Source organism: Brachionichthys hirsutus, chromosome 9 (assembly GCF_040956055.1).
Source record: "Brachionichthys hirsutus isolate HB-005 chromosome 9, CSIRO-AGI_Bhir_v1, whole genome shotgun sequence".
In the NCBI taxonomy this organism is placed as follows: domain Eukaryota; kingdom Metazoa; phylum Chordata; class Actinopteri; order Lophiiformes; family Brachionichthyidae; genus Brachionichthys; species Brachionichthys hirsutus.
In genome coordinates, this window is record NC_090905.1 from 5019006 (window position 1) to 5029622 (window position 10617).

Consider the following 10617-nt stretch of genomic DNA (forward strand, 5'->3'; position numbering starts at 1 on the left):
AACAGCCTGTGGTCTGTTCTTTGAAGACACAGACTACAGACGCTAGCTCACCCGAAGCTGCATTTTTGAGTCAGTTTTGTTTCGCAGCAGGCTAAGCTGCCGAATGAACGCAAGCTCACCGATGAAGGGCAGCATATGATCCGATCAGGTGAAACTTTAGTATTAAGGGCTTTGCAGGCTTAGAACCACAGAGCTACCCCAACTAGCAAAAGTAGGGTAATTGTGTTCACGGTGTTGTGGTGTTTACTTTCCCAAAAACAATGATGATGGACATTTGTACCTATTACACGGTAGCAGGTATGTTACAAGAGTAGTGTTGTACTTGTACCTGTTATTCCGTTACGGTGTTCCCGAGATAAATCATTCTTAAAAACTTTACGGAAGAATGATGGAACAACCCATCTCATCATGACCAAAACGTAGAAACCCACAGACATGCATTCCAATTAAAACCCAGTAATTATAGATCTACTCAGGACATCAAACCTGCTTTATCGTTCCAATCCAAATAATTAAAAGGCAATTTGAATCAATGTCATAAAATATTATATATTAATGATGATGACATGGTCAATGTTAATTTGGTGAGAACCATGATAATCAAACATTAAAATACTATCAGCGTGTCTAAATATAAAAGGGAGTCCATGAATTAAACCATATTAAATGTGGGACAAGATATTCAATATACAATGACAATGTTTTCTAATAAGGTTCGTTTAATTTTACTTACAATAATCATCTTAGTGCAACACAATTTCAGGAAAATTAAATATATGAGATACAAAAAGGATGTGTCACTAAAAGAGGCGACATAAAGGGGAAGTGAACCAACAGAAAACCTGTAAATACACGATGACTTAACATCAACTGATACCAAGTATATATATACAGTAATAAACACTGATAAAGTAGTGAAATAGCAAATGTCTAAATCCTTCTGAACACAATCGATACACCAAAATCTCAGTAAATAATGTTCAGTCACTCATTAAATATTCCGTACTGTTCATGTCAAGTGATCCGAGTTACCTCCAGTTCGTTTGAAGCTTGATAGTTATAAATATATCACAGTGGACACCATACAAGGCGTGGAACAAAAAACAAAAAACAAAAACACTGTCCCGTACCAATGTTAGCGTAATGCTAACACGGGGAGCTAACGATTGGTCGTGGGTGTTTACCTTTTTTTCCTGCCCAGAGGCTAATCGATTCGAGGAAATTATGTGTTGGCAGTAACACCCATGTCCTCTCTCAAGCTTCCTGTCAAGGAACGTGCACGACAGCAACTATTTTGGACGCACTTTCGATGAGGGTCCGTGAAGATACATGACAGCTTAATCCCCTTCGCTAGGTCCTTTTTCTTAATTCAGGGCGCAAACTTCCGCCACATGCGTCGTCGAATCTTCAGCATCTGATTGGACAATATCTCTGTCAGTCAATTCTATACCGGAAACTATTCCAGACGTAAACATAACCACGTGATAGCAGCACGCAACCATTTGCTGCCATTTACAGTCACGTGAACTTCCTGAAACGAAAATGACAACTGGATCTGAGCGTTATCGTTGCACTCTAGATAGATAGATACTTTATTAATCCCAAGGGGAAATAATTCTATATAAATGCTTTAAATGCATTTGAAAAATTAAATATTACACGACTGTGAAAGGCAGGTGTCATAAACCAGTGAAAACTCGCGTTTTAAAATCTCGCGATGTTTTAAGCCAATCCCCGCCGCTTGCACTGTTGTTACCGCGCCAGGCAGTCAGTGGACGAACGGGGAGGTGGTTCGCATTATATTGATGCACATCATACCTTTCCTAGTTTTGACTCTGTCGAAGAGCGCCGAGTTATGACGGGGATCGTAATTAGAACCGGATTTCTCTTTTGATAACTAAATCACAGAAATTACAGCATTCAGTGAATCACTTGAAATAGTCAACCAGCGCTACTCTGACAACCAGCGCGGGGGAATGGCAGCTCCCCGGCCGATAAAAGGCATCCTGAAAAACAAGAGCAGTGGGGCAAACGTCAAATCTTTACCCGACGACGTGCAGGAAGAGATTCCGGAACAAGCCCTTGGACTCTCGGAGGACGACCAACAGTAAGTTATCTTCTTATCGGTTGCTTGTCCGTCGGGTTGGTGCCGAGATAACGTTAGCTAGCTGTACACTCGTTAGCCTCCCTGACGACGCTCCTCGTTTCATTTTGCCTGTCGGCAGCTTGCCTGCGTGGGAAGTTTCAGAATATTTTTTTTGGGGGGGTTTATATATCGTTTCTTCCTTTTCCGATCAAACCTGAGTGTAATGTGTAACCTATTACTATAACTTGCCCCTGGTCATGGTTAGCTTGTTAGTGACAGTAAATGTTGTTTATGCCTGGACGTGACGTTGGCAGGTCGTTCATGTCTGTACATTCCTGTTGTTATTGTTGTTTTTATTGATTCAAATACTTTCATAATGCACATCACCTAGAGGCCACTGCCAGCCAAATCTGTGTCAATTCTAACAAAAATTAAGAATTTATGGCTCTAAAATGATATAATCATCACTAATTGAAGTTATTTGTAGCCTTGAATTAGAAAGTGGAATCGATTTGCTGATCTAGAGAATTGTGACACCAGCCCAATGTAATTTCCTGTCAAGTAGGCTAAAAACTCTGTCATAGATACTGAAATGCTCTTAACAATACATATTTTATGCTTTACTTTTATGTGTTCCATTATTCTCTAAAACAGCCAAGACATTTTTTTTCCTTCTTAACAACTCAATTGTGTCCAACATAGCCGCGTTGCCTTCCTGGCTCATTCCGGAGTAACAAGGGGATATCCTGAACGAGCTCTGCAAATATCAACCACCCGACCAAACTGGTACATTTGATCAACCACCTGTTCTGAACAATTCAGCTTCACGTCAGAGTTTGAACTCGAACAATATAACTTGCAGTGGTTTCTTCTTGGTTACTGTCATTGGAGTATAAGTTCTCTTGAATCCGTTTTATTTTATTTTATTTTAATGATCACCTGTAATTTGATTCTGCAGAGATCAATTTAGGATTATGATTTTTACACTTGGTAATAAAATATGAGAAATGCAAAAAAAAAAAAACCTTTGAAAATACAGAATCTCTCAGTACATTTATTTCCTTTGTGGTTCTAATTCATTTATGTAGGGAAGAGTAAGGTCTTAGCAAAATTTTAGAAACTCTAACTTTTGTTATCCTTTCAGTCTCCCAATATTTTAGTTAACAGTAAATGTGCGGGCCTCACTCTCGGTCATATATAATTCATGAATGCTTCCATGAAACTCAATCTCCCGCTCGCTGTCTTGCAGGCCTCGTCCTGGTGGTGTGATGGTTTGAAAATCTCCATCATGACCTACCATGACTGCTGATGTGGAATGTAATCCATTACTCTGCTTCTTCTCTGATGCACTGACTATAAATTCTGACAGATGATTTATTTTTTTAGCCCTAAACTAAGTTGCTTATCAATCAAACCTTATGTAATATTCCGGTTGGCCCATTACTGCCTATGGAATGGCCACAGGAGCAGGCATGTGCCCTTATTTAGGGTTTGTATAGACGACTATTGAAGATGTAGAACATTTCCCTCCACAAAGTATCGCGGTAATCTGTCTGTAAGACTTCATCACATACGACTCTATATTTACCGTCTGCCAGTGCCCTTTTTACGCTTGCAGGGGCGAGGTTGGATCGTCATTGCGTAACAGGTTTTGTGATGAGTGGACTGCAGTGGGTTTACAGCCACCAGCAGTTTGCTGGAGGAAGATCTTGCTCGGAGATTGTGGGATGTGTTGCGTAATCGCACACTCTAGTGATCGCTCTACTGACTAATTAATGCCTACCTCGTAAAACACTCCGGGAGACGTTAACTCAGAGTCATATAGCTATTTTGTGTGTGTGGTTTCACTTCTCAGGTCTGAGCTGACTGTGGAAATCGTTGAAACTCTTCCCGTCATGGAATCATGTCTGGCTGTGTGAACTGAAAGATTCCCCTTTAACTCCTCCATTTCCAGCTTGTCTTGGGAGTTTGTGCGAACCTTGCCTGTCTGGCGGAGAGGCAGTTTAACTTCTCTCTCCAGTTCTTACCCCCCCCTGCCTACATCCCATGATACATGACCTTTTTGTTCCACACACACGGTCTGGTCTGATGTTCCTTGGCAGGAGAGTCTAGGGGAGTGCAGAGGTGGTTTAATTTAAGCAGAGATAGCTTAGATTGCTCGTAAGCATTATGATCTTACCGTGTCAGTCAAGAAATTCAAATGTTTAAATGTCTCTCTGTTCCCAAAATATGTGGTCTGTATGAAAACTGGGCCATGCTCAGTCCTTAGATTAAATTTGGAACGCTCTGCTCTCTGAATGAATCTGTGGGATTGTGGGTGGCTGGACTGCAGGAATCCAAATTGAGTGTCATTTGTTGCTTACTGTTGTTCTTGTTGTTTTCATTCTTCAGGAAGAAATCCCAGAAATGGGATGAGATGAACATCTTGGCCACGTACCATCCAGCCGACAAAGACTATGGCTTGATGAAGATAGACGAACCCAGCACTCCTTACAGCAGGTCATTTATCTGGAAAAACTCTCCCTTAACACTTTGAAAATTGAATCAGTTGATTTGTAATAATTGTTTGAATGTGGGTATTTTGCATGTTGCATTTGAAATGACTGAACAGCTGAAGATTTTCATTTTATTCGACTTAAAAAAAATAAATGCATCCTACTTTAGACCTTTAGCCATCCTTAAAAAGATCATGACGCGAATTTAGAGTCCAAACCAGCGCCGGGGTCGGAGCGTTGAGTTGGCCCATGTACTGCTGTTAGGGGAATGTCTCAGCAGGTTTCTAATCCAATATGTCCGAGTGCTGCAGGGAAGGTCACTCTCATCACAAACCTTCCCTCTGTCTCTCCTCTTCATCCCCTACCTTGTTACGTTTCCATCCATGCTTTGTGCCGGTTCTTTTTCCCTTTCCCCTCACGCGCTGCTCATTTTCAGTTGATCTTAAATCAGTTCATTTCACTTTCAGGATGGTGGGGGATGACGATGATGAGGGCGCGCTGAGTGACTCCGAGGACCACAGTGGACTCACAGCTGACGACCTCGCATCGAAGTAAGAATCGCTTATGAATGGAGGCAAAGGAGAGGAAATCAAAGGGGGAGGAAATCAAAGGAGGGATGATTGGCTACTGTAACCGCTCTGCTGCATCTTCAGGTTCTTTTTTGTAGTATCTGGTGCAATTTTGAGTATTTATATTTGTTCATGTCCAGATGTGTATCCAGATAAACCATGCTGAAATGTATTTACTCATGTTGTAGTCGCTGAACAAAGATATAGACTAGAGTGTTCACTGTGCAGCCTCTGACGTCTTTCACACTTTATTTCAGCATTACACTGCAATTTTGATAAGATGAGAAATGCAAACAAGACAAAAAGCACCTTTGTATGTTTCTATTGCCCGAAAGCATTTGAATCCCTGGACCTACGCTAAATGTCTCGCCTATGTTAAGTTACTTTTCTGCAAGAGAACAAAGAGAACTCATAAAAGTGTGTAATATGCCGGAAACTAAATGAAAGAGCAGGCCTGGGCTGTGCCCACAACAAGATAAAAAATACATTCCATGTGAAACTTATTAAATCTCTCAAGTTTAATAGAATAATGACATGAAAGCTGCATTCACAGTCTTTCAAGGCTGGTGGCGGCAGAAGGTTCGGAGCCTCGATTTATGAAAGAAGAAGAGGAGGAAGAGAGCAGCGAGGAAGAGGAGGAGGAGGAGGAGGAGGAAGAGCTCAGTCCCGAGGAACAAGGTGAAACATACTGATGCCTTCATATATTAAATATCCCTGCCGTGATTAAATGAGATGAAGTATTGCTTCGGTGTGCCTATGATGGTGCACATCAGTGGCTGTTTGTTGCTGATGGTGCATCTGTTCATTCACGGCATCCACCTTAATGCAAAGTGTCCTCTGCAGTTGTGAGGCAGTCAAACACGGCGACACCGAGGCGCTGGCGGCGACGGACTGACTCTTAAGTCAGTCCTTCCTCTGCTATTGACCTCTTCCCCCGTCGGTGTCAGTGTGCTGCAGACAAGTCTTTGGCGTTTCCCATCTGTGTGGACTGTTGTGCCTCTCGCTCTGTGACACAGAGCTGTTGGCTGAGCTCCATCGAACATTCGGAATGAGAGACAAGCTCGGGCGCATTACAACAGTAGCCGCTTTGCGCGCAACTTTATTTTGTGCTTGCTCTCTATATTTAAACCTAACAACAGAATAAAACTGCAGACCTGATTCTACCCTAAGCAGTTTCAGAGCTGGAGATAAAGACATGCGTATTCACACTTAAGATCATGGATGAATATTTAATACTTTGTGTGATTTTTAGTCCGGTGGGTTGGATACATGCTAAACCCCATTTCATGGACGATCTGAAATGGCTGTAGGGTATTGACTGCTCAAAGACCTCCATCGCAGTGCCGGGATGAAATGAACTCATTGCAGCAGTCACTTCCTCTCTACCCGTCACAGATGTGTGCACTTAAAACCAAACTTGTCTTGACCACATGATTTGTATCTGGACTCGGACACAGAGGCATTGCCATTATTAGCAGTTCTTTGTTTCTGTCAAATGCAGTGGACAAAAGCTGGAGGTTTATTCCTGTGGCAAGGCTGTTTTCCTCTTTCTATTGTGTTTGCTCATGGGGGGGGGGGGCTTTTGGGTCTGTAGCCCATTCTGCATAGAGTGTTTCTTTATGGGAAGTACCTTGAGATAAAAACTAAACAAAGTGAGTTTGTCATAGAAACAGTTACGGGTTTCAGCGCAGCAACTTCCATGAGTAAATTCCTAGCAATCTGTCAACAGATATTGTTTTCATCAGTCCAGATTTATCATGCCAACAGCAGAATTACTGCCCCCCCCCCCCCAACATTCTGAATGCATTTATTGCTTTTGGCACGTTATAGTATTTTTTTTAATCGTAATTTCCTCTGCAGCCAAAAGGAAGCATTTTCAGATGATGAGGAAGATGCACTACAACGAGGGCTTGAACATCAAGCTTGCACGCCAGCTCATTGCCAGCGAGCTGGAAGAAGACGAAGACGTGGATGAAGAGATGAAGGACGACACAGAGGAGTCAAGGGAAGAAGCGGAGGAGACGGAGGAGATAAATGTTGACCCGCCACAGGAAGGTAGGGCGAATAGGAAGCGTTCCTGCACAGGTCAAGGTATTAATCAAGTACATCATAAATCCCGACTGGGCGACTGTGGCTCAGCTGGTAGAGCGGGTCGTCCAGTGAGTGACGGGTCAGCGGTTCGAATCTCGCCCCCCCCCGGACTGTCCACATGTAGAAGTGCCTTTGGATGGCATTGTGTGAGTGAATAGGGTGAATGCGAGGCTTTGTAAAGCACTTTGGGCGTCATGAAGTTGTGGAAAAAGCTTTATAAGTGCAGGCCATTTACCTTTTCTTTTCTTTTCTTTTTTGCAATCTGTTCATCCTACAGCTGATTCTCTGGATTCCTAGACGAAGCCTCCCCCCCCCCACCTTCAGCCCCGCGTGTTTACCCAACATCCAGACAGACAATGCCACTGCGCTCTGTGTCTTCAGCCCGGTCTCTGCAGCAAGTTCCCCCTCACCAAATGTGTAAGACCCATCAACAGGCTGTCGCCCCCCACGGTCACTCGTCTGCCTGTTCTTCCTCACAACTGTGCAATATAAGCTTCAAATCCGCTGATCTTTACCCTCCCGGAATCAGTCAAGACTGTGGCTGCCATCCTCCTCTTCGTCCCTCCCTCCCCCTGTTGCCAAGAAATTTCCCTCCACCCTCCTTTGCACTGAAGAATACATATTTTTGACCTTGAAAGGAGGATCAGGGCTTCTTTATTTTATTTTATTTTAAATAAAAGGAAAACTGCCAGATATCCGAGACTCCCATGAGGACGCTCCGGTCTCCAGGCCACAGAGCCAGGACGTTAGTTGGGGCGGAAGCTAGAGGGGAAACCCCCCACGGCCTTAATAAAAGGCATATCTGAGGCATGACGGCAAGGCTTGCACTGGTTGAATTCTTCTTTGTGACCCACACGACTGTTGTGTTTTCTTTGATCAGTCATTTCTGAGGTAAAACGTGGGCATCATGATCACGAGTTCAATTGATTTTTGTCGCCATGGTTTATCTGGAAATTCAGGTGTGATATTCCTATTGACACCACAGTGGTATGGCAATTTCTGAGCTGTCAGTTGAACAGTAAAAAAAAAAAAACTACATCACGTAATCTTAATTCAAATTCACATTTATTCTGCGATATCTCACCTTGATGTTTGCAGACAACAGTATGGCTTTTTTTTTTTTTGCTTCAGGTCAAGTAAAACACACTGAAGGACGGAGTGGTAACGATGGTTCTTTGCTCCAGCATGTCTCATTCATGTCTGTATGTGTCCTTACAAGCAAGAACCCACACAAAATATCATTTCTGATTCTGTAAATGTAAAAAATATATATCATACCTCATAGAAACGACAGTAAAATCTACTGATAAATGTGTCACATAGGTTTATCTATCAAAAGGAAAGGTTTTGCCCTCGTCCTGCATCATTTTCTTCTACGGAAGGCGATAACGGGTCAACGCATTTGTTATTTCCAAAACCTCTCTAATAGGCTTTCCTATTAGAGGATGTCCTAATTATTAGCAGCGCGATCATGAAATTGGCTCGGAAGACACGTTGCATCGTTAGGATCCTAGTTGGGATGCTGTTGAAATCTCAACATCTGGATGTAGCACAGGCTGCTCTTCAACAGGGACTGTGTTCTGTGTGACGGGCCGGAGCCCTGAGCAGCAGGCTCTGATGCAGAGGAGAAACCAATGAGTGTTCTCCATTAAATAACTTAAACTCCTTGCATGCAAGCCTCGCCAGACAGAATTAACCAGTACATTCTTTTAGGTTTGGGTTTCGTACGACACAGCCCCGGGAATGTTGTCGTTAGAGCTACTGATAAGTTTAGGCACATTTAGGCGGAGTTCACCACTAATTTATCAGTTGTGACATTTTTGGTGCATCTTTGTTTAAAAGGTTTTACATCTTTAACAATTGTTGGATTTGACAAACTATTGAGGGAGGGGGGTAAATGATCATTGTGTGACTTTAACTGCAATCTTAAAATTATTGATGACTGCCGGTTGCTGACTTTCCTCAGGCTGCACTCGTGTATGCAGGACTGAATGCCCTCAGAGGAAAGTACACAGGAACCCTGAGTATGTCTTTTGCTGTGATTCTTCATCTTAAAACCCTTTAATTCCTGACTGTGACTGAACTTGTTAAGCTCTGAAGCATGAAAACAAAAGATTATCACCGGTGTGACTTCTACAAACAGCCCTTTGCAGGTTTTTTCCCCCTGTAGTTTTGTATTTTGTGACATTCATTATCATTTCGGGATTTTCAACTTTTTCCAGCGATCAAAAAGTCAGTGGTGTTGATTAAAACGTTAATTACCCCAATTGTAGAGAAAGATGAATATGTCTGGAAATCCAGATGTTGATGCTACTGCAGAACAAACAGAAAAGTCACCTGCTGAGAAGCTGACAGAGGTTTATTTTCTAACTTAAGACGGAAGGAAAAGATTGTCCAAAACATGACTGACATGATCACCCCCGTAGGTGGTTATCATCTGTCTAATGTGCCTCTGATGCATTTATGTACGTGTGTGTAAAATGAATGGGCTATGCTCCATGTTGTTTTTCTTATTTTCTCTGTGTAACCTGGCCACTGTCTTGCTTTCTGTTTTCAAGCTTTATTCTTTTTAATGACAAACAGTTCAGTGACTGCTCTGTGTCTGTCACAGAATGACAAATCCATGCTCTCCCCAGTTTGCATGTTCTTAATCACTCAGATTGTTGGTATTTTCTTTTCTTTTCGCCGCTTACCATTAAACAGATGTTGTTACAAACTGCTGTCTTTTGTGGGTTGTTTCTGAAGATACGGATTAGGGTTAGTACAAATTCCATCAAATTCCCTAACCGAGAATCCTTCCCCATTGTAAACTTCCTTGCCTCATGTCTCGGGGTTTTTAATCAGGCCATCGTTTACGCGTCCGTCACCAGATGGCGGTGTTGCATTTAGTTTTCACTCCTGTTGAATTTCTAGTACTGTAATTCTAATAGGATAAAGCAGAGGACCATGTCCGTTCCAGGATTATCCGACATGTTCCCTTTCCAGGTTTTTAGTTTTTTTTAATTTTATTTATGGTCACATCTTCTTGTCTAATTTGTCATTTAGAATAAACTCGGTGTTTATGCTAGTAAGAGGGATTTTACTTAATCTTTGGGAGTTATTTTTTTACAGTTAATCCCTGCGTTAACATTTAAGCAGCTGTAGAATTTGTACTTGAGTAATGAGGAAGCGCGTCACGATTGTAGCGCGTCACGGTGATTCCAATGGATCAGGAAGCGACTGGTACAAAGATCGTGTAGGCGAAGACAGATGGGGGGTACGGTCCTACATTTCAGTCTCAGCAGGAGAACAATGTTTACTCGTGACTGCAAATCAGGGAAGAGCGCGATTGATTTATAGGCTAACCACTTTAATCCTGTCTCTGTTAACTTATATT

At 42.3% G+C, this 10617-nt stretch overlaps 1 protein-coding gene across 1 annotated transcript; it reads left to right on the top strand.

Moving 5' to 3' along the window:
• The first annotated feature begins 1976 nt into the window (after nt 1–1976).
• On the top strand, nt 1977–7656 carry ppp1r2 (protein phosphatase 1, regulatory (inhibitor) subunit 2). The gene is made up of 6 exons (XM_068743183.1): nt 1977–2107; nt 4478–4585; nt 5049–5132; nt 5713–5828; nt 7011–7205; nt 7519–7656. Exons 1-6 carry the CDS (start codon nt 1977–1979, stop codon nt 7536–7538), a joined length of 654 nt encoding a protein of 217 aa, XP_068599284.1. The 3' UTR covers nt 7539–7656.
• Nucleotides 7657–10617: the final 2961 nt, after the last annotated feature.

Bases quoted from the DNA above. Each gene is read 5' to 3' on its own strand.
- ppp1r2 (XM_068743183.1), top strand. From the start codon at position 1,977: ATGGCAGCTCCCCGGCCGATAAAAGGCATCCTGAAAAACAAGAGCAGT. The intron at 4,586-5,048 runs GTCATTTATCTG...TTTCACTTTCAG, and splicing joins CCCAGCACTCCTTACAGCAG to GATGGTGGGGGATGACGATG. The intron at 5,133-5,712 runs GTAAGAATCGCT...CAGTCTTTCAAG, and splicing joins GCTGACGACCTCGCATCGAA to GCTGGTGGCGGCAGAAGGTT.